This window comes from Chlamydotis macqueenii, chromosome 13 (assembly GCF_036417535.1).
Source record: "Chlamydotis macqueenii isolate bChlMac1 chromosome 13, bChlMac1.mat, whole genome shotgun sequence".
Classification (NCBI taxonomy): Eukaryota; Metazoa; Chordata; class Aves; order Otidiformes; family Otididae; genus Chlamydotis; species Chlamydotis macqueenii.
Window position 1 is genome coordinate 6882495 of NC_141568.1, and position 21230 is coordinate 6903724.

Consider the following 21230-nt stretch of genomic DNA (forward strand, 5'->3'; position numbering starts at 1 on the left):
AGTCCCTGCTTTAGCTACTACTCTGCTATTACAGGTTTGGGATTTCCCATCCCCCCACTCTCAATAATATTGGTATCATTGATATCCAAAACCATGCACTGAGATGGTAACTTATAAAAGAGAATGAGTTCAGTGGGAAAAAAAAAAAACCAAAACAAAACAACAAAACACCCAGGTTTACAGTTCCTGAAACTTTTCAAGCCACAGAGCAGTGCTAAAACTAGACATACTGTGATGGCTTTGCCCTCCCCAAAACACGCTATGAGCTCTCTGTGGCAAACATTCCTTTGTCCGGTTCTCATCACTGGATGAGAACTTGATAAGTCTGATCCTAGATGTAAGGTTTCTACTGTTTTCCTTTGCAGGTTAATAACACTGAAAGCTACTACAGGGACCAGAATGCATGTGAGAACAGCAACATCTGAGAAAACGTTTATTTTAAAATAAAATTTTGTATCAGCAAGTATTCTATAACATTACCACAGTGTGATTAGTTGCACTGCACTCCTTTAGGTTTAGGTTCTTGAACACAGCTTGGTTTTTTCTTAGCACTTTACTGTAGAGAAAAGCTCTGGCTTCAAGGCAAGGAAATCTCACTTGTATAAAAACTGCATTTACAGCTAGACTTGCAACATCTCTCAATTATTCAGCCCCCAAAAACCCAGCAACTGATAGTGCAGTGATCCTTACAAACTAAATTAAGGTACTGGCCTCTTTCCACTCCAAAATATTCTTTGCACTGACCACAAGCACAGCCATTGGAGTCCTCTGACACTCTTACCAAGATCCACAGGGCTTGATCCCTAAATGTATTTAGTGCTCCACTGATTTCATAGAATCATAGAATCATAGAATGGTTAGGGTTGGAAGGGACCTTCAAAGGTCATCTAGTCCAACCAACCACAGCCGAAGGCTACAGTATATGCCTGGCGCTGGGCTGTGGTGCTTGCATTACTGGTTGCTAGGTAAGGAGTTGCTAAAGACATGATTACATTATCACTGCAGAACAATGACGCTGGGTGATGTTCAGTGCCTACTATAAGGTACCAGCCTGATCTTGGAATATTATCAGATTATCCTCTTATTTTTTAAGAGTAAGTAGCAACTCCGCATGTTTCAAGATCTTCATCACTCTTACTGGCCCTAAGGCAGTGCAGGTCCTTGATACCATTATTACTCTGTAAGCACACCATTATATCACCTGAGACACGAATTAAATGCATCCTTTGGTATACAACGCAGATCCATAGTCAGGATGCTTTCCCATAACCTCACTGGTCACCTATATGGCCCAAAATAGCCCAAGTTTGAAAACTTTCTGGCATACTAAGAGTCCTTTTTGAAACAGGTAGTCTAGCATGAGTGAAAGGGGCCTACAGATATTTTGATGACATGGACCGGATTTTGCACTCACAGGCAGCTCATGTGCAAGAATTTGAGTTTTGTTTTACATGCTATCAGTGCTACTTTCAGCTGCTGTAAATCTCCAAAGAAGGTGCACGCAACTTCTGCGTGAATAACCTGTTCTACCTTGAGTATATATTTTCTTTTGTAATTATAAAAATCTGGAGAAAGCAGAATTTCAGTGGAAAAGTACAACATGTATATTTTTATTCAACACACTAGATTTTTTGAGAACCTTCAATTTTCATCCTGCTTAATAATCTAGAATAGTCTACTGTGTAAAGCCAGAGATTCACAGACCCTCAGGAGAATGCTAATGCCTAAATGCACACTACAAATTAATCAGAACGAAGCAGAGTGACTAACTGCAAATTAAGGATTAGACAAGTAGTTACTAACAAAGAAACAACCACAAAGCTCAACAAATATTCACTGAATACTAATTCTGTTTTAAACTCTGCTATTTGTAATGAAATGCAATCTTACCAGACAATCAGCTTTTTACTACAGAACAGTATTTTAAGCATGCAACATCTACAAATTATCTTGTCTTTTAAACGCTTGAATGCATAAACAAATAGCTGCAAAATAGCGAGACATCTCAACAGTAGCTAATTTATTGTATGACTTCCCTCATCTTATGATGAATAATTCCCCAGTTAGACTTCCATTTTAAAGTATCTATGGATTTTGTTACTGTCTCTCTTAGTTAAATCTTTTTTACATTAACACCATAAAATGGCTCTAATGGCCTACTTGAGAACAGACTTGACTTTACTACGATTTATGGATGTAAATTTGAGATAAAAATTACCCTTCCCAAGCCAACACCAATGGATAACAGCAATACAAATAGTTTTGCTCCACAGCAGTAGTCAGTAGTCCAGATCCTGACCCCCTTGTGTCAGCGACAGTCTGATGCGCTGAAGAAAATGAAGTCAGTTCTAAGTTTCCATTCAGAATAAGTTCTGTCCCACTCTTTCTTCAGTCAGTCAGTAAATTTGTTTAAGCAGACTGTACTGAAGAAGCAGAGCAATCCTCATCCTAAAACAAAGGCCAGTGAAACTGGGAGTCCTTTCATGGACTTCCATGGCCTCTGGATGAGGCCCTAAAATGGAGAAATCAGAACACCAGAAGGATTATATCTTAATTAGAATAATCTCACTGACACTCAGACAGACCTTTATTGTTCAATAAGAATAGTATCAAGCCAAGCCTGTCTAATAATTTCTGAACACTGCTATCCTGAATATTATTTGACAACCAACTAGACATCACTTAACATACACTACAATCTGATGGACAAATGGGAACCTAATAACTTTCTCCAAACTCTGTATTACTGCCACTTGAAACACTTTAAAATTCAGAATCTCACTGCAATTACAATATTCCCTAATAAGTATATTGTTTTAAATTCAAACTGTGTACTCCTACAGAAAGTATTAAGAAATATATACTGCTTAAGGAACCACACCAGTCTTTTAGAACAATAAAATATCTTTTTTACATAATTTCGAGGACCTATTAAAACAGACACAAAACCCTCCTCTGGCTGTTCTCACAAGCACCCTCAATTTCAGGGTTATCGGGCAGGAAGTGGTCCTGCAGCAACCAGCCTTAAGCAGCGAAGCTAACACCACTTTAGATACAACTCATTGTCTTCCAAGACTGCAAAGATGCTTTTCAGCTCAGATACACAGATGGCTATCGCAACTGATACCTGATTGAAAATACAAGTGCAGTTTTGGAAGAAAACTAGGTGTCTTCCATGTTGGCTTTAGAGAATCTCCATTAACTTGTGAATTCATATTTGCAAGAAGAAAGAATACATGAAAACAAGTGCAGATGCAGAGTGAATAAAGCAAGCTGAAGGGGTATGTTGGGGATGTGCCTTTCATAAGACCAAAACTTTTACATATGTGCTGGTACATTTAGGTATTTAAAATCAAACATTTGGAAAGGTGTTCCACAGTTAAGGCTCCTCAGAGTCTTCTGTAAAATATTTTCATTTTGAACGTCTCTTACTGGATGCAGGCTCACCTCTACAATAGAATTACTGGTCAGACGACAAACAGACTCTCCTGTGAACCTCGAGAGAGTGATATTTTTCCACAGAAAACTATTCAGTCATTCATTTTCAAATGCCATGCAAGGAGTCCACCTTTCTGCCACTTTCTAGTTAAACATACTTATTCTCAATGCCCCTGTGGGTCAGGAAATTTCCTTAGGAAACATCAATGGTAAAAATTGGTCATATGGGTTTAGCCTCTAATGAACGCTGCTGAGAATGGTCAAATGGAAGCAGACATTTGGAGAAAATCAGGCTTACTCCATAAGAAATGAAAAGCAATCAAATGCCAAACTCTGAAGAGGGGAGATGTTAGCACTAAGGAGTTTAAAAAAAAAAAAAACAAACCTCTCAAAATAGAACAAAAATACAAAAATACATACCAACCTTTCCTCAGTCTGGCTCCATTTAGTCCTTAGCTATGACACATATTTCTGCGTATCATACGAACTTGAGAGTCAGCCCTAAGCTTTTTTTATACCCGCAAAAATATATCCTCCAAATGATCACATCCTGAATGAGTAATATTTCAGTAATACTTTGCAATTGATTAAGGACACCTCTAGCACTGTTACATCCCTGACGATACTAGCCAGACATTTCCTTTGTAAATCACCAGATAGCTCATGGAAAGTGAGCAGGCATGATAAATGAGCTGTAATTTTCTAGACTGTGCTTTTTAACAGATGTATTTACACATTTCACAATCTAACGGTAGGGATGGTGCATGTTACTGGCAAATGTTAGATGAAATGTTATCAAACAAGTCTCCCAACAAATTCCCATCACGTTGACTATTAAGATCAGCCTGCCATGTGTAATTTTTCATGTTTTGTCCTCAATTGAGATTTTTCAAGCCATTGTTACTGTTTTAATTATCCTTTTCTTACTCACCAACACATGAAAAGCACATATTTACATCAATCACTTAAATTTTTAAAATACTTTGTAAGATCATTAAATAAGTAAATACAAAAAAAACCTCACCACATCAAAAACCTAAACCTGATCCCATTTCTATTTCACACTGCTCTTCAAAGTGCTCTAACATTTCAGATGTCAGAGCAATTTTGTCTTGCCTGAGCCAGCTGCTATGTATCAAAACATCTCATTTCCCAAATGCATTTCAACATTGCAGTGTGTTTGGTGAGAATTAGCAAACAGCTGAATGCCACTCCCATGCCACTGGCTAGTAAGCCTGGGGTGTTACTGAGTTGCTGTTAGTGACAGCGTGGCCTCAGGTGGACACTTTAGAGAAACAGGAAGAGGTTCCTTGGGGAAGACGCAGATAAGAGATTCCCGGAGAATATGTCATTCCTCTCTGTTTTGCTGGAGTGGAACAAATGGAGCCCACGTTGTGCTGGACCGCTTGCATCTGCTGTACCACATGAAGTGGCGTGTTGGGGTACACCGGGGCAGACGTAGTGACAGTATGAAGACATACATGGCCTGAGACAGTGCACACCTTGTCATATTACCTGGCCCAGGCACGGAAAAGCCCCAGTGAACACACAGTGCATCCAGCTCCAAGAACTGCCGTAGGCTGTAGAGTCCCACCACACAACTGCGATGTCTTACCTGTGTCCATGACAATGCCACTTGAATAACCTACAGCATGCTGGGCTCCAAACCCTGCCCACGGGGCATTCAGAATTGTAACAAAATCTAATATGATTAATGTCTTAAGTCTGATGGTTACTCATGGCTCATTGATGCATGGTAATACAAGTTAATGTGTTCACACACAGACAGAATTTTGTGACAGCATCTTCTGAACAGCAACCATACAGTGATACAATCACAATTCACATTCAGAGCTCTTACAGATCACGCAGTCAGTGATGTGTCATGCTCAGTGCACTTAAAACACATAAAAGAAAAAGTAATCTAGTGATGCTACTACAATCATGCCATTTCTTTATACGTTAATGTACGTTCACACCTCTAAAAATATATTCATTTATCAGCATCTTAAGTATAAAGGTCTCAGAAAAGAGTGTTTTCATCAAAGAGCTTATAATTGCCCAAGCTATCATCAGATTAGTTTCTTTGCATGTCTTCAAGGAGAGCTGAGCAATTAGAAGGAAAGAACCACCGAAAAAACCCACACTCTATAAATTTAGCTTACATTAAAAGTGAATTCTGATTTGACTGCTTGTGATACATTTTCAGTAACATCCCAAATACCTCCAAGCTTCCAAGGTTTGCTAGCGCAAATATAAAACTGAAACTAAAGCTTATGTATTGGATCTTTTCCTCAGATTTTAAGTTGCTTTCAATTATAAAGTCTGCATTTCATCCTGCAAGTCTGTGCTTAAGTTTCATGCACTTAGGAAACAAAAATCATTTTCTAAGATTGAAAAACCACATTTATTATTAGTACGTTCAAGAACTTTACACAGAGTCTTTGAAATTCTAAAAATAATTAGAGAAATAGCAGAGGCTTTGGAGATAACTTTCACACAAACTAAACAGCAGAATATGCTAATAACTAGAAGACATACTTAAATGTAATTTTACACCTAAAAGTGCACATATTTCATAAATTTCAAAATGAGGAAAGAAATTTTGCTCCTACCTCTTCCAAAGCCCATAATGAATCAACCACAGGCTTAATCTTCTTATCGGTATATAGATTTAGGAGTTTGTCCATCACACCCTTGATCAGGCCACCTCGATTCTGTTTGAAAAGTAGATTCAACAGAGAAAACCCAGCAATGACTTTGTTCTCCTCGTAGAGCTTGATAGGATTTACTTTCTCAACTTGCCACCACTGGAAAGCCAAAAACAAGAGCAGGGTTAGAAAAACACTTTTCAAGAAATGTACAAGAAAGTTCACAAGAAAACTGCCTGGGCAGATGTGATACACGACTCATCTGTCAGATGTGAAGCAAGAGCCAAGAGCAGCAGTAAGGATTTTATTTAAGGAAGAGGCAAAAAAAGTATACAGCTTGCTGACATGTGGAAATAAACCACAGACTTGTGTCGTATGAGATTAGGGTGTTAGAAGAATAGGGAACAGTTTTGGTTTTAGGACATGGGCCTAGAAGTAAGGAATATGGACCTCCCTCCTTACTCCTGCTGTCCTCCTTTGTTATCTCCAGAGAGCCATGCAAGCTTCCCAAACATTCGCAAGCAACTCCTGACTATTATTCTTCTCTCAAAAACAAGAAAACCAAGCACTGCTTATCAGCTTCCATTTACTCTTCACCCATTATTATGTCTGTGATATTTGAGTAAGCCTCATAATATCTAATGAATTTTTTTCCTTATTTAGCCCAAGAGCATCCTTGAGACTGAGATCCCACTTCCTAGCAAGTTTTATTTGAACGGGTCAATTTTTAATTAAAATTTTCATACAATTTTGATGAGTTAATTTTGCAGTAGAATTACATAAAGAAACTAGATGTACTTTTATACAAAATTTGGTATGCTATTTTTATTAATATTTATTCAGGCAATAAATACCAGTACTATCTGAAAAAACATTTCAGTTAACATTTACTTCGTTGGGTCAACCAACCCTACAAATTATAGGCATCTGGATATGTTTATATTAACAGTAAAAAGGCTGCATAGGAGAGGTGATCTTGTTTTAGCTCATAAACACATGACAATAACAAACATTATGCCACTACAGCCATTTAGAAAATGTAGGAGGCAAAGAGTAGCTGCTTGCTGCAGTTTTTGATTTATCTTGTTTTCAACTACATACATAGAGACTTTTGAAGCTAATTTCTCCTGGGAAGGAGTTGTTACTGGAAGCTCTACGTGAGCTCTTGCCAGAAAGATCATATGATAGATCTTTGGTCAAGACTTCTCCCTTGCTTTTTCTTATCTGAAGGAATCACTTTCACTCCTGGTTAACTTATTTCTCGCTAAAAGTTTATTTGATATATTTGTCTCTTTGATCTCTAAGATTTCTGAGCAGACTTTTCTTGTTGTAGTAAGCTGAAGAAAAAAAAAACCACGCACATTTGAATTTTGGATTTGTTGATGTCATCAATTAGGAAACAAATGCAACATCATCATCTCTTTGATGTCACTTGAAACGAACATGGAGAACTGAAAAATGCATTTCTGTAAGGAACTAGCTTCTGAAAAGCTGGAAATGACTGGATACAAGCCCCATCTTAAGAGATGTATCTCCTTTAATATCTCCTTTAATTCACTGCACTGACAGCGTTTTCAGCTACAAGGAACCTACGGGGTATAGTTTTCCATATCCATGATTATGATATTCTGCCGTAAGTAAATAAATAATGAGTCTAACTTTAAACTCAGCTGTATAAGAGAGATACGTCTGAGAGCTAACAATTTAAGTATGCATTGCGCACAGATCCAATCCCTGTCATATCAGAAGAAAACATGTCAGACCACACTGCAGCCAAAAAAATGCTCTCTTTAGCAACATCAGAAGTAACAACTTAGTAGAAATTAATTAAAATTATAAACATGAAAATGCTACAGAAAGGACTGAAGTTAGAGGAAAGAGCAGAATCACAGCACTGGGACACTTACTGATTTTGCAAAACTGAAGAAGCTTTTTGTCTCTCCAGTAACCATGTTAGACGAACCTGTAAAAGACGAGTACATTCACACACTATTACATGCTGACAAGCAAACCATTTATTATATGTAAAATCATTTCCATGATTCATATTTAAGAAAAAAAAAATCCCCAGGTTTAAAAGTAGTAGATTAGTAGACATCCTTATACTTTGGGAACAAACAACAAAGAGGCTGAGGTGACTGAGCCCTACATGTTTATAAGTATTCCAAGGTGAGAAAAACAATCTATCAAGTGTTCTAAAACCAGGAACAGGTTAAGTGCTTCTAGGCATCTTGACCTCAAAACCCTTCTATACCTTTCTCCTCTGCAAAAAAAATGCCATTTGTTTCTGACACGCTATTTTTTAGCAGCAATCATCACACAGGTGTCCTTTCTCTGTATGTGTAAAAATCCATTTATCTGACCACTACACGTGTGAACATACAGGCTGGCTTGTACAGTCCCAGCAGGTATCTGAGTGACAGTGCGTTCCTTATTGCCACCCTGCTAGCGAGATGAAAGCCCAAGGAAGCAGGTATGCTTATACATGATGCCTTTGCACCTTCCACTGTGATACAGATATCTTCTTCATTTCAGAAGTTTAGCAATCCCTTCAGCTGTCCTCCTAAAGAAGCTTGGCTTGCTGTATCAACACACAACATGGCAACCTGTCAGAACTGCAGGAAAGACGTGTTTACTCTGTATGTGGAGCAGTTAATGTACACTAATGGAAATTTGTAAACAGAAACCTGGGCTTGAATTCCTCAAAGTCATGCCAAATAAAAACGACAGCATTCTTTCAGAAATATTCCTCCAAGCTTCCCTCTCAAAAGAACTATATTAGAGTTTCCTTGGCCACACTGCGATTCCTATGGTGTGCAGAATGAGATCTCCAACCTTTCTCCTACACTTCTCCTGCAGCACCCAATAAAGTTTAACAATCTGAAACATATGTTCAGTTTCTCTTTTGGATTAATTTTTTTAAAAGAGTTTATTTGTACTACCTATTGTTTCTCAATAATTCAGTCTATGCTCAGCTTTAATAAAATCCTTGATTGGAAATAGCCAAATTGAGAAAGCAGAACATGGTAGCCTCCAGTTCTGGAAGAAGCGGCATGAGTGATTTTAAGAGATTTTAAGCTTTGCAAAGCTTGTTTTGAAATATGTACCTGGCTTTTTCCACTCACCATATAAAATGTAAGTTCCAAGTGGTTTGAGAAGACTGAGGCCTTTCCCAGTATTTTCTCCACACAGACAGTCCAAAACAATATCCACTCCATCTGTCGAGATTCTAAAAAGCAAGAAAGAGATCTCACTTTGCAATAGGAGCCACAGGACCAGTCAGCCAGCATGATACAAGCAGATTGTTAACAGAATATTAACATCTTCCAGGTACTTTAGAAAGGATTCCAAGGCTGAGGCTTTGACTACATGAAAATCTTCTCATCAGTGCTGGAATGCAAGTTTGTTGGGCTGGCCAACCCATGCCTTTCAGGCTTAGAAGAGTTGGAAAATATTTTGTTCCCCCTTTACGAGGGCTTTCACTAAAGTTGTATTATAAAAAACAGGTGATAGCTATAAAGCTCTTTTTGAGTGCATATGAATGTCAGAGAATGTCTTTTTTGGTCAATGAATGTCACAGAGGAAGAGGACATTTTTGTTATTCACATCTTCTTATATTCTTTTTCTGAATTTGTAAAGAAATAGATCTTCTTACCCTAGTTCCTCTCAGATAAAATTATGTCCTCATAAAGTCATTTAAAGAGTCTTCTGCTTCAGACTTTGTATCAACTAGATGACAGCAAAGAGTTAAATCAAGCATGAGAAGTCCCCCAGAGCTAGAAACTCAGCTTTAAGGACACAAGTAGGCCATATTATAGAAAGCAGACAGTATTTATACTGTTTCAACAAATAGTTTGCATATTTATAATCTTCCCATAAATAGCTTTGTGAATGCTATGGCAATATGACGCTGAAGAAAAAAAAATACATCCAAATATCCTGATTTAGTTCTTTTTTTTTCCTGACAAAACATCAGCCTGCAAAATCCTATCACTAGTTTGATCGAAGTTTAATATCCTACATCCTAACCAAGTAAATAGCCCAAGCAGTAGTAAATCCTTGACTAATGCTCTTAAACAATTATGCAAATAACTAAGAAAATGACAACCTGGAGACTATCAAAGGTTTAAGGGGCAGTCAATAGCATCTAATCCCTGGGAACATTGATCGGCCCTGGATGACCGTGCCTTCTGCAGTGGTATAAATGCAATCAGAAGTCAGGAAAGAGGTACAGCTTTATGGCTTATAAAGCACCTTTCTGTTTCCTCACAAAACAAAAGTGATACTTAAAGATCCACTGGTTACAAACAGCAGCAAAACCGGACAACTTTCCCCTTTGGTACTGCTGCCACATGCGGGGTAATAAACTGTTCATACGCAGGCCACCGCATGAGCTTGCGCTGTAAATGAATAATGACTCTGCTTTCAGCGGCTTCCATGGTTGAACTGATTCCTCATTCTCTAGAAGGAACATTTCCACGTCCATATCATGCAGGGTTTTTGTTTGTTCGTTCATTTGCTTGGGGTTTGGGGTTTTTTGTTTGTTTGTTTGTTTGGGTTTTGTTTTTTTTTTTTTTGACTTGGCTCCCTGATGAAAGCTCTTCCCTGAAATACCCCAGGTGCCTACAGTAAAGCAGGTTCCTACCACTGCCCTTTCTCAACCACGGGCCCACCCTTTCCGGCTCACAGATTCAACACAGGAAGAGCCTCCCCTTCCCTTAGGGCTCCCCCCGACTCAGTATACAGCAGGCAGGCAAAGGGACTGGCTGTCTTCCATGCTGGCCAGCCAAACATTTGAAGCAGAACACAGTATGCAGCTAGCATCCACAAACCAGCCAACTACGCTGTTCACCCCACTGCCTCTTTCAAAAGACAACCTAGAAATTCCATTTGTCTTTATAACATTCTCAGAATTACCACCTTATTTTTTTTTATTTAGTATTTTTTCAATGCAAAGTGAAAACATATGGATCTGAGCAAAAAATCAGAGTACTGGTATATTCTACAGGGTGCCAATTGTGACTTTTAACCAGGAGTATCAATTGTGCTAATACTACACACCTCTATACCAGGAAAGAGCACAAAACAGCTTGCTGCATCTACATTTTATCTTTTGTACTCACTGGTTCTCTGCCTCATTGGTCTCCTGAGAGGTGAAAAAGTATGTGAAAATGCAGGATCATCAAAAGGGATTTTAACAGACTTAACAGAGCAGAATTCCACCCCTTCAGAACCAGATCCCTTTTGATTTCAGTAGATTACGCTCTGTAACACAGAGTCAGGGGTGGTGTCAGGGAACTGTCCCAAGCAGAACTGTCCTGATGAAGGGCAGAAGCAGCCAATGTTATCTGCCATCATAAAGTTACCAGAAGTTAAAGGGGCTTTGATCCTTTTTTTTTAAGCATTGATTTCTGTTGTATCTGCTCCCACATCACATACCCCCTTAGATCATATCTTCTGCTGCCCCTGCCAAGAGTTAGGATTAAGGCTGGTGCTGAACCCTGATTAATGTTTTCAACCATTTTTTCTTGCTGAATCGATGTTTGTGAAGTGAGGATTGCTAGAATTCAGTCTTCATCTCACTACAGCAACTTTCCAGGGGCAGCAAAACACTTAGGTATGTATACTTCTCCAGGAGAAAGGCTATCAAAGGGCTGCAGAAATATGCTGCAATTCTGCTGAGCTGTAAGAAAAAGGTAGCGGTGTCATCTGCTGGACAAGTCCTGTCTTTTTTGGTGAAACGTCTCATATGGTAAAGTTTTCCTTTGATATAAAATGTCCTTTGGTACAGATGATTTCAAACGTTCTCTTAAGCAGAACAGAAACTCAGAAACAGTTGCAAGATGCCCTGCTTTCTCCTCCAACACCAGTCTGGATTGCTAACCACTCAAACAAAAGCCCGCTGAAGGCCCTCTTTGAGGGTCAGTAACCCTCGTGCTACGAGACCTTCTGAGACTTTGCATGTCACCCCGAAGAATGCGTAAGTTTGACAGGAAGCCTGTCAGCTGTACTACCCTTGGGTGTCCCTTTGAGAAATTTCTTGTTTATGCCCAGCTACATAACCTAGTATTTTAACAGATAAAAGATGAAGGGAAAATATTCTTCTTACCTGTCTGACAAGTAAAATCAATGAGACATTTTTTGCTAAGATTTTTCTTATAAATTCTAAAGTTTTGCCACCTGTATGTATCAATATTAATATCTAAAACCAGACAAACTGGAAAACAAAGTATTTGAAAACACATAAATGGAAACACACATGATGACTTCAAAAGGCAAGAGGATGATTCTAATCTGAATGCAAACAAACAAAAGCTAAGGACTTGAAATTAAAACAGACATCATGTGCTCTGATATCAATCCCTGGCAGAGGATAAAAACCCAGGAAGGTAGAAACACACCAGGGAACACCAAAACCTGGATAACTTACAGATCCACTGAAAATATCTTACTCAGTGCATTACAGTGAGCTACTATATATGCAGATATGCATACGTGCACATGCAAAGTACATCCTTCTGTTAAGACTTTTATTCTTTTTCACTTAATTTACTTTGCTCGCAACAGATGTCTGAGTATGAACATGGACTAACAAAGCTTATGTTGCTTATGAAAAAATAGGGAGATGCTTGCTATCTTGTCCCTCGTAGTGCACATACGGAATATCTGGAATAAACTACAGTTCCCAAACTCACAAATGCAAACTCTTCCCAAAAATACGATCAGCCCGGTGTCTTTCATAATATTTTGCCAGATCCTATACAACCTTTACTCAGGAAAATGAAAGATTACCTTTTTACTTCTTGAACATAGTCTGCATTTCTGTCAAACAGGTGAGTTAGTGAGTCTTTGATTGCTTCATGTTTGAAAGATGAAGCTGTTCCAAAAACAGTAACATTGGGAATAGTCGAACAGAGCTGAGCGACAGCTTGACCCTGCAAACACATTGTTATGTTAGTTCACTGACAGAGAAATTGGTTGACAGACTTTGCAGCTGCCAATTCACTCATGACACAGCAAAATCCAAGACCAAACACACGCAAGGACTTCCCAAACTCATTTCTTACCAGTGCAATAAAATTCAGCCACAGGAAAAAAAAAATTGCACTTAAATCACAAGGATATTCTGAAGACAAAGCAACTGCATGGATAAAAGTAATTTAATGTATGAAAAATATTGGAAAAGAGGAGTTCTTGATCTTTTAAGAAAGGCAGTGTCATCAAAGGAAATGGCATTCATTTACAAGGACCACCAAAACAACTACTCAGAGTGCTAGAGAAATATTGCTCATTTGCCGCTTGCGTCCTACGTGCACTTCCCCCAGAGCCCCTTGAGTAACATCAGCAGTCCTCTCTGCACTCCATAGCTGTGAACGGTGCTGACCGCTTCTGCGCGTGATTCCAGCCCTCTCTGCTCACGGGGAAGGCCTTGCAGCACCTGATGCCAGAACAGAATTTCTGGCAGATAACGTAAAAGTACTTGGCTCCTCTGGTACTCAGATGCAGCTTTTACGCTTCAGGTTTTTGCAGTCCTGATACAGAAGGTCTAGCGGACCAGGACAGCGTGTACTCCACCATTCCTAAGCAACCACATTTTCTTATGGTTTTAGTGGGAGACAGCAAGTTGGTATACAAACAACCTCAAAACCGGTCAAAACAGCAAAGGGGATTAAAAGGCCTAGAGAATGTATAGGAAAATCTTTCTCCTACTGTATCCTTCCTGCATCCGGGCAGGACTCTAGTGGAGTCAATCAGATGTCAGTGTTCAGGTAGGTCTTGGGGCATTAGAGAATTTGTGCATTCACATGTCCATCTTCAACCTTCCAGTTTTGGGCCCAGAAGGCTTTAACTTCTCTAAGTTTTAACCTCTAATTTCATGAGGCTGAGAGAAGAAAGGAAGCGCTGCATAATTGCTGAGCCATCGAGATTTCCAAAAAGATCCTAACACATCATCTTTTTACAACCCTGAGTTTTCTTTTACTCTTAACATACTAACAAATGGAAGACAGACTTTTGGTAGCCACATCCTGCCTCTTGCTGTAACCATACTGTTCCACTGGAGCTCACACAGTTACACGGATATGCCCAGAAGCAAGAAATGGCATTGCCATTCTAAAAATAATGTCTGATGGAATTCAGCAGATTCTTACTTATATTTACAGCCAAAAGATGGTGATTTGTAAACTACATTCATGACCAATAAAATCATCCACGGATAAACACATTTCTGTTAATTACAGCCAGAAACTCTGATTATCAGTATGTAAATACCAGTAATCAGTGCTTGGGTTTTATTTACAGTAGAATAATTAGATAGCCCTGCATACCCTGGGGGTCTTGGCATCCTCACATATAATGCTGAGTGTAATTGCTAGTGACAATCCTCTGAGCTGAGCATCACAAGAGAGGACAATATTATTACTTATACATGGTGGCATCCGGGAAATTAGTTTGCTACTGGATAAGTCAGTAAACAGCTACAGAGCAAGGCATAGTTTATGTGATCCTTTGGACAGGTACCAAGAGATACAGAGAAGAGAGCAGGAGAAGGGATGTAATGTCTCCTGGGATCAGAAAAAGTTTCACTCTTCTCATTTTCATTTCTCTGCTACTTACAGTCTCATTCTGAAGCCCAGACTTTAGCCTCCACAAATACTGAAACATAAAATTAGAAGAACAATTAATCTGGATTTTGCATCTCTCCTTTTCTTAGTAATTTTCACTAGCAATTTTCTTTTCTCACTTTCTGCATCTCCCAGAAAACCATCATCCACAGGGATTTAGATAAGTTAGTATTTTACAAGGTATGCTAGTTGAGTGAAAATCTGACGGTATTGATCTATTCTCCAACTCATTTTCTGCATTTTCAATCTAACTTGGGAAGATGAGGGATAATGAGTATATACTGAATCAAAACCACTGAACATTTAAAAGGTCAAATATTAGAGTAGAAAACATGTTGATTTTTATCCTGCAGAAGATGATTTAACATTTAAACTGACAGTCAGATAAATAGCAGAAATGCACAAAAACCCCAGGATGTGCATAACCGATTTTCCTCCTGACTCAAACTCGTTAGTACACCCCTCCCTCCTCCCACGGAGATAAGCTTATCTAAAATCCCCCATCAGAATACCTTCCAGCTTTCTGTAGATATTTAAAGCCTAAAACTCACTCGTATGACCAATACTTTTATGACTGGATGAACAACATCACTGAGGTATTCTGAGGCAATTCCACAAAACTTTCTTCTACAGCTTTCTGAAGATCTTAATTTGATGTTGACTCTTACTTATTTTGGTGCAAAGTATTCTTATTCAGAAATCTTGGGAAAAAGGCTGATATTGGACCTTTCATGCTTTCCCCACCAAAACAGGAGAATTGAACTCAACCTATGAACTCAAACATTTCACTAATTTCTGTGGAATTCAACTAAGCTTCAAAACAGCACCCTGGCTACGCAAGTCACTTTTAAATCTCTTCTAATCCCTCAAGTCATCTAGCTGCCTCTGGATTAGCAGCCAGTGTGTAGAGAGCTATACATTTTAATTGCAAGTATGTGAGGCCCCGGTGTTCAGAAGGTCCATAGTTCACAAACGAAGCATGCAGAGGGGTTTTGCAGCTGGAAGGAAGAACATGCTTTTCCCAGGGCTGTGGAGGTGCAGGTGAGGTATCCATGCTGGCTCCTGTCCCACCACGCACTCTCACCGCAAGGCATCCCTTGATGATGAGGGCACACAAGCCCTGGCCCGTCTTTTGGATTTCAAAGCCATTGCCCTCCTAAAAACTGCTTTGTGGAAGACAGAGACAAGGGAGCTTTCTGTCTCCTCCCTGTCCAGACAAAACCACATAATCTCTGCTACCAGCTTTCACCATGGAGACCACATGGATATTGAAGTAGGCACCATGTTATCAGAAACTGTGTATGACCTCTAAAAGCTGCTGAGAAGGTGTCTAATTAGATAGATTTTTCATTTAAAAAATGAAAAACAAAACTCTTCACAGATCTGATTTTTCATATACCATGCAAATTTCTACATAAGTACAGACTAGATTCCTGAACCTGAGAAAATTTGTAAGTGGCAAAAAATAGTTCTCACTTGGAGAGTTAATTTTACCTTTAACAGGATTTAGCAGTCTTTGAAAAAATGGATCAATTGTTTCACCGAAGGGACAGACATGGTTACAAAATATGCCCTTAAAATTTAATCTCCTTTAAAATACATATATTTTCTATACCATTTATCATGCAGAACTCCACACAGTGAGTCCTCAAATAAATTAATAACTGGGACTAAAGTGTTCTGTGGAAATGAAACATATTGCCTAATACTGGACCAGGCATAGGCGTCTTGTGTCTCTTCAACTTCAAAGTCTGTTTGATGGACTCTTTTTCCAGGTATCCTGTCAACTTATAAAACCAGTATGTTGAACCTAATCTACATATATGATTATTACAGAATTCATTGTAAATTGATATGCTTATAGTCGTTTTAGATCCAGTAAAAAGAATGAGATTTCTTTACACTCCTTTGCTTTAAATCCCAACTTCAAACCTGTAGGACTGGAAACTTCTCATACTGAGATAATCACATAAAAGAATGGAAAGGCAGATTTTCAAGAAGTAAAAATGAAATAGATTGAAATTGTTTAAATGCACAGAACAAAGTTAAAAAAAAAGGTCATTGACATTTAAAAGGCAATATAGAAAGCATGAATAGAAGAAAACTTACTAATCTAATTAGCTTATTAATGCTAACTTAACACTGGATGAAATATAAATAAGGGGTATAAGTTAGTGGATGCCCAAAAGGGTCTGACCTGCTGGCACAAGCCAGACCTCAGTGTGATGAGTAACCTGTGCACAGCAGTTACAGATCAGTACACTTTCAAGAAAGCATCTTTTTTGCTACCTTGTAAACTCAGCCCAGCTTTATAGCAGGAGAGAACAAACCATCTAAAAGATACCACTCTGCAAAACTACATCCATTAGAACCAACAGCATCAGTAAGAAATTATCATTTCTATGACATATTTTTGCAGCCCAGAGGTGCTACAGCATTTAAAAAAACAAACAAACAAACAAACAAAAACAACAAAAAAAAACCCACAACAAAACAAAACATTCAGACTTAATCTTGCACAAGAAACCTGCCTGGAACCGAATGTGAGCTGAAGGTGGTACGCAGTACAGAAACATAGTAAGAAAACTGCAAGAGAAGATAACTACTGATCTCCTGGCATCAAGGAAAGCTTTTCTCTGGTCTACACAACACTCCATCTCCTGAAGGTGTTGTTTTTCCAATTACAGCAGAGGAAATTGGAAACCAAACACTAAGGTGAACATTGCAGAGTGGGCAAACTGAAATGTTACTCCTGAACAAGCACAGGGCAGCATCTGCTACACTCGGTGCACTGCAGATAAGTTTTGGAGCAGAGGGAGGGGAAGAAAGAGTCACCATCAGATAATGATCTCTTTTACCCTCAAAATCTCTTATTTTCTGAAACAATTAGTAGGGTGTGCTTTTTCATTCCCTCCTGCAAAACTGTGCAGATGAGGTGCATCCAAAACTCAGGGCTGAATCTCCATCTCGTATAAATCCTCTTCAGTTTAGTGGGGCTCCGAGAACATACCCCAGCCAAGTTCCTCGCTCAGCGGACATAAACTCTCATCTGAAAAGGCAGAACAGCCAAGGAAGAGTTAAGTGCTGCCTGTCTGTGACATGACTCAGCAGGGGATTCAGGGAAAGGACGTGTCCTCTGGGGAGCGCAGGGCTGCAAGAGGCAAAGACAGGCCTTCAGAGAGTGCAGCCTGCTTTGGTCAGGGAAATTGCTTTTTGTGTATGGCTCGCCAGGCTTTTGTGTTTGATTAACGGATTACGCTCTGAGGCAGTGTCTGGAAATAGACTCGGGCACGGCACCGGGACTCTCCCGAGCTGCTGAGGGAGCACATCCATCGCTTCAGAAGCATCCAGCGGCACAGAGCAGCTCAGCGTGGAGATACCCTGTCTGGCTTTACGTGGGTACTTAAAGCAGCCTAGACTTGGTTACAGAGCTCTGTGTGAGCTGATTTATTCCCTTCCTTGGCTGCTGGAGATGAAATAAGAGGAAAGCACTTGCGGTGTATTCATCAAATGCAGAACAGCTATGAACTGCTCATATGAAAATAGCAAGCGCGGTCCTGGGAGGTATTGAGTAAAGATCTCAGCAAAGTGGGAAGTATCGATGCCATTGTGCACTATGCTGGCCAGGACCATCACGAGAACAGAGTAAATTCTAATTATTCACATTCAAGGACTGACTCAAAGACGAGAGTGCTATTTAATGTGCTCCTACCTGCTAGCTGCAGACAGACCTAAATTCAGTCTACCCATACAATGTTTAAAGGATCAAGGATGCTGTGAGACCTATTTTAAAAGGCTCTGGCTTTCACACCAGCTTACTGCTCCTTTGCTGCCAACCAGCTCAGAACCCAGAAAATGTGTACGTATCTGCCTGGACCAGCATCTGCAGGATGACCAAGGAAACAGACATCTGACCTTAGAGAGAAGGGGTAGGAACAAACCAACCTGCTTTCGGCCTGAAAAATACAGGCCAAGGAGAAATTTGGTTCAGAGCTTGTTCTAGCCATAAGCTCACATACATCCTACCAAAAAGATCTAAAGAAGTGCCCGAAGAGGAAAGAATAGCTAATTTTAATTAATGGACAACATGAGCAGAATAATCAAAGATACATTAAGTGGCCACAAATACAGACTGCAAATTGAGAAAGATGTCTCATCAAGCAAGACAGAAGAGAGGGATTTTGAAGGGATAAACACATAGGGGTTTTTTTTAAGGAGAATTTGATAATTCTCTTGAAAAGGTTCCTATATGCTGCATGTAATAGCAGGTGACTAGATTTACTCAGGATTGCCAGTTCTTTGTCAGATGAAATATCACCACTTCAGTGATTCAGTTTGGAACACATCCTCAAATATTTGCAATTTATGCAGGGGAGACACAATAAAAAAGAAGGTTCCTGCCAAGCAGTAACCAGTCTGCCAGGATGACCTAAATCTGTTGCCAAGTCAGATTTACCCTTCAAATTCAAACATGGGAGCTGCTCTAACTTACTCTGCTTGCACTTCCTCTGCTGCTGAGCCTGAAAGGGACGATCAGATCGCAGCTTCAGGACAGCAATCGATGCTCCTGCATGAAAGGCAGCTTAATTTTAGCATCTGTAAGATCAAAATGCTAAAGATTTGGCTAATAACTCTGCCTTGAGTCTGAGGGGTTAAGTGATGAAATTGAAGTGTTTACAAAATCTTGGTAAATGACCAAAGTTTTGTGCTCTAAATATTCAGAATAGGAAGTACATAAAGAGCAAACTAATATGCAGATGGGCATAATGGCTGTATCTCACAAATCTAAATCCCTGAAAGAATTCATTTTCCAGGTGGATATCATAGAGAGAGACACACACTGGATTTATTAAAGTTAGAAGAGAAGAGCCTAAGGTTTGTTTCTTGGGGGTGGGTTTGTTGTGGGTTTTTTTTTTGGTTTTTTTTTGGTTTTTTTAATACAATAGTTCTGTATTTATACTAATTCAACTAATCCAGGATAGAGTTCACAAGTTTACAGTAATAATTTTAAGAGCAACTTTATAATCTCATAAAAGCCTGTGCTGTGACTGGCACTGAATGCACCAACTTAAGCGGTCTTCATTTTAAAGAACTAATTGCTTCATACAGCAGATCAGTCGCAGCGGGGTGCCTGCTGCTGCTCAGTTTTCTCAGTCTATTTTCTTCAGGCACCACTTTGCTTCACTTGAAAACAAGTCGTGGGAGTGTATTTGTGAAGGGAGCTACTCTACCATTGTCCTACAGTCAAGCATTACTTACAGCATTTTACAGTTAAGATATGACCTACTGTAGGATATATATTGGCCTATGTTACTGCAAACTTATGTTTCTGAGCATTAACTTCTATGCATGGATAATATGAAGTTTTTCAAGTTCAGTGTTAGCTGACTTTCTCATTTTAGCAATCATTTCAGAAGGACACAAACTTTTCCTTAGCTTTAAGCATTTAAATTCTATTTGTATTACACAATTATATCTTTTGTTAACTATCAAACCGTCCTCCTGCTTAAGTGTCCTGACAAGCAAAGGCCTGAAAGAGAGCGTATGACAACCACTGTCCTTGCGAGACTTTGTCAGTAGCAGCTCGAGCAATGGCATCAGAATGCTTTGCAAGGTACTGATTTCTTGTCCAAGTCTGACTGAACCATGCAATGCAACTGTGAGTGCACCATGCTTTCCTGGAAGGTCCCTTAGATTTCTCCAGCCTACTTCACTGTGCAGGTCAAGGGCTGAGAGTCAGTCTCTCTTAACTGCCCCTATCTCAAGAAGAAACAGGAAAACCAAACCAACCCTCAAAGCAGCCCCCTTTCCAAACGATCAAAATCAACAAGCTGGCCCTAGGAAACAAAAGCAAATACAATCTCTCCTTTCAGACCCCCTTTCTAAGCACTACAGCAGGTCTCCCTCTTCAGATGGCAGGCTACAGAGCATCAGAAGCAGAGTTGGAGTGTCCACCTCTCTCCTCCTGGTTCAGAGAGACAAGTTGCTTCCCTACAGCTAGCCAGGGAAGATCACATGATGCCCTGACCTTTTAGCTGAGTGGGTGGCAGGGAAGGTGCTCATTTGGTATATGGAACAGGATCCAAGCCTCTGTAACAGAGAGACAGGTATGTGAGACTTTTTTCAAGACAAATTATCTTGGTACATTTCCTTTTTCTCAACATCATCTTCTGATGTCCACTGGAACTTCTGGAAACAAGTAAACTGACTTATCTAAAGCATCCTGTCAGACATTAAAGGATACCGTCACGTGCTAATCACGCCCCAGGCACAGATGGGAAGTCAACTGCTACAGTTACCTCACTATCAAAAATACCAATAAAAGAAAATAAGGCCACATAAATAAACTGAGGCAATACAATAATAAAGGTCCTAGAGAATTTTCCCTGACTTAATTTATTGAACAAAGCTGCAGGATCCTCCTAAAGGGGACTGGGGAGCCAGAACAAAGAACCTCACAAACATTTTTGAAGTAACAAGTTCCTTTTCATAAACTGCCTGAAGCAGCTATAATAAT

At 39.4% G+C, this 21230-nt stretch overlaps 1 protein-coding gene across 1 annotated transcript in view; it reads right to left on the reverse strand.

Annotated features, from left to right (window-relative positions):
• The window catches only part of VAT1L (vesicle amine transport 1 like), a 58537-nt gene that overhangs the window by 23898 nt on the left and 13409 nt on the right, over window positions 1-21230 (reverse strand). The window contains exons 4-7 of the mRNA XM_086758012.1: window positions 12882-13024; window positions 9215-9318; window positions 7997-8052; window positions 6054-6248 (exon numbers count right to left, since the gene is read on the reverse strand). Of these exons, the coding sequence (XP_086614138.1) occupies window positions 6054-6248; window positions 7997-8052; window positions 9215-9318; window positions 12882-13024 (498 nt within the window). The remainder of the gene's footprint in view (window positions 1-6053; window positions 6249-7996; window positions 8053-9214; window positions 9319-12881; window positions 13025-21230) is intronic.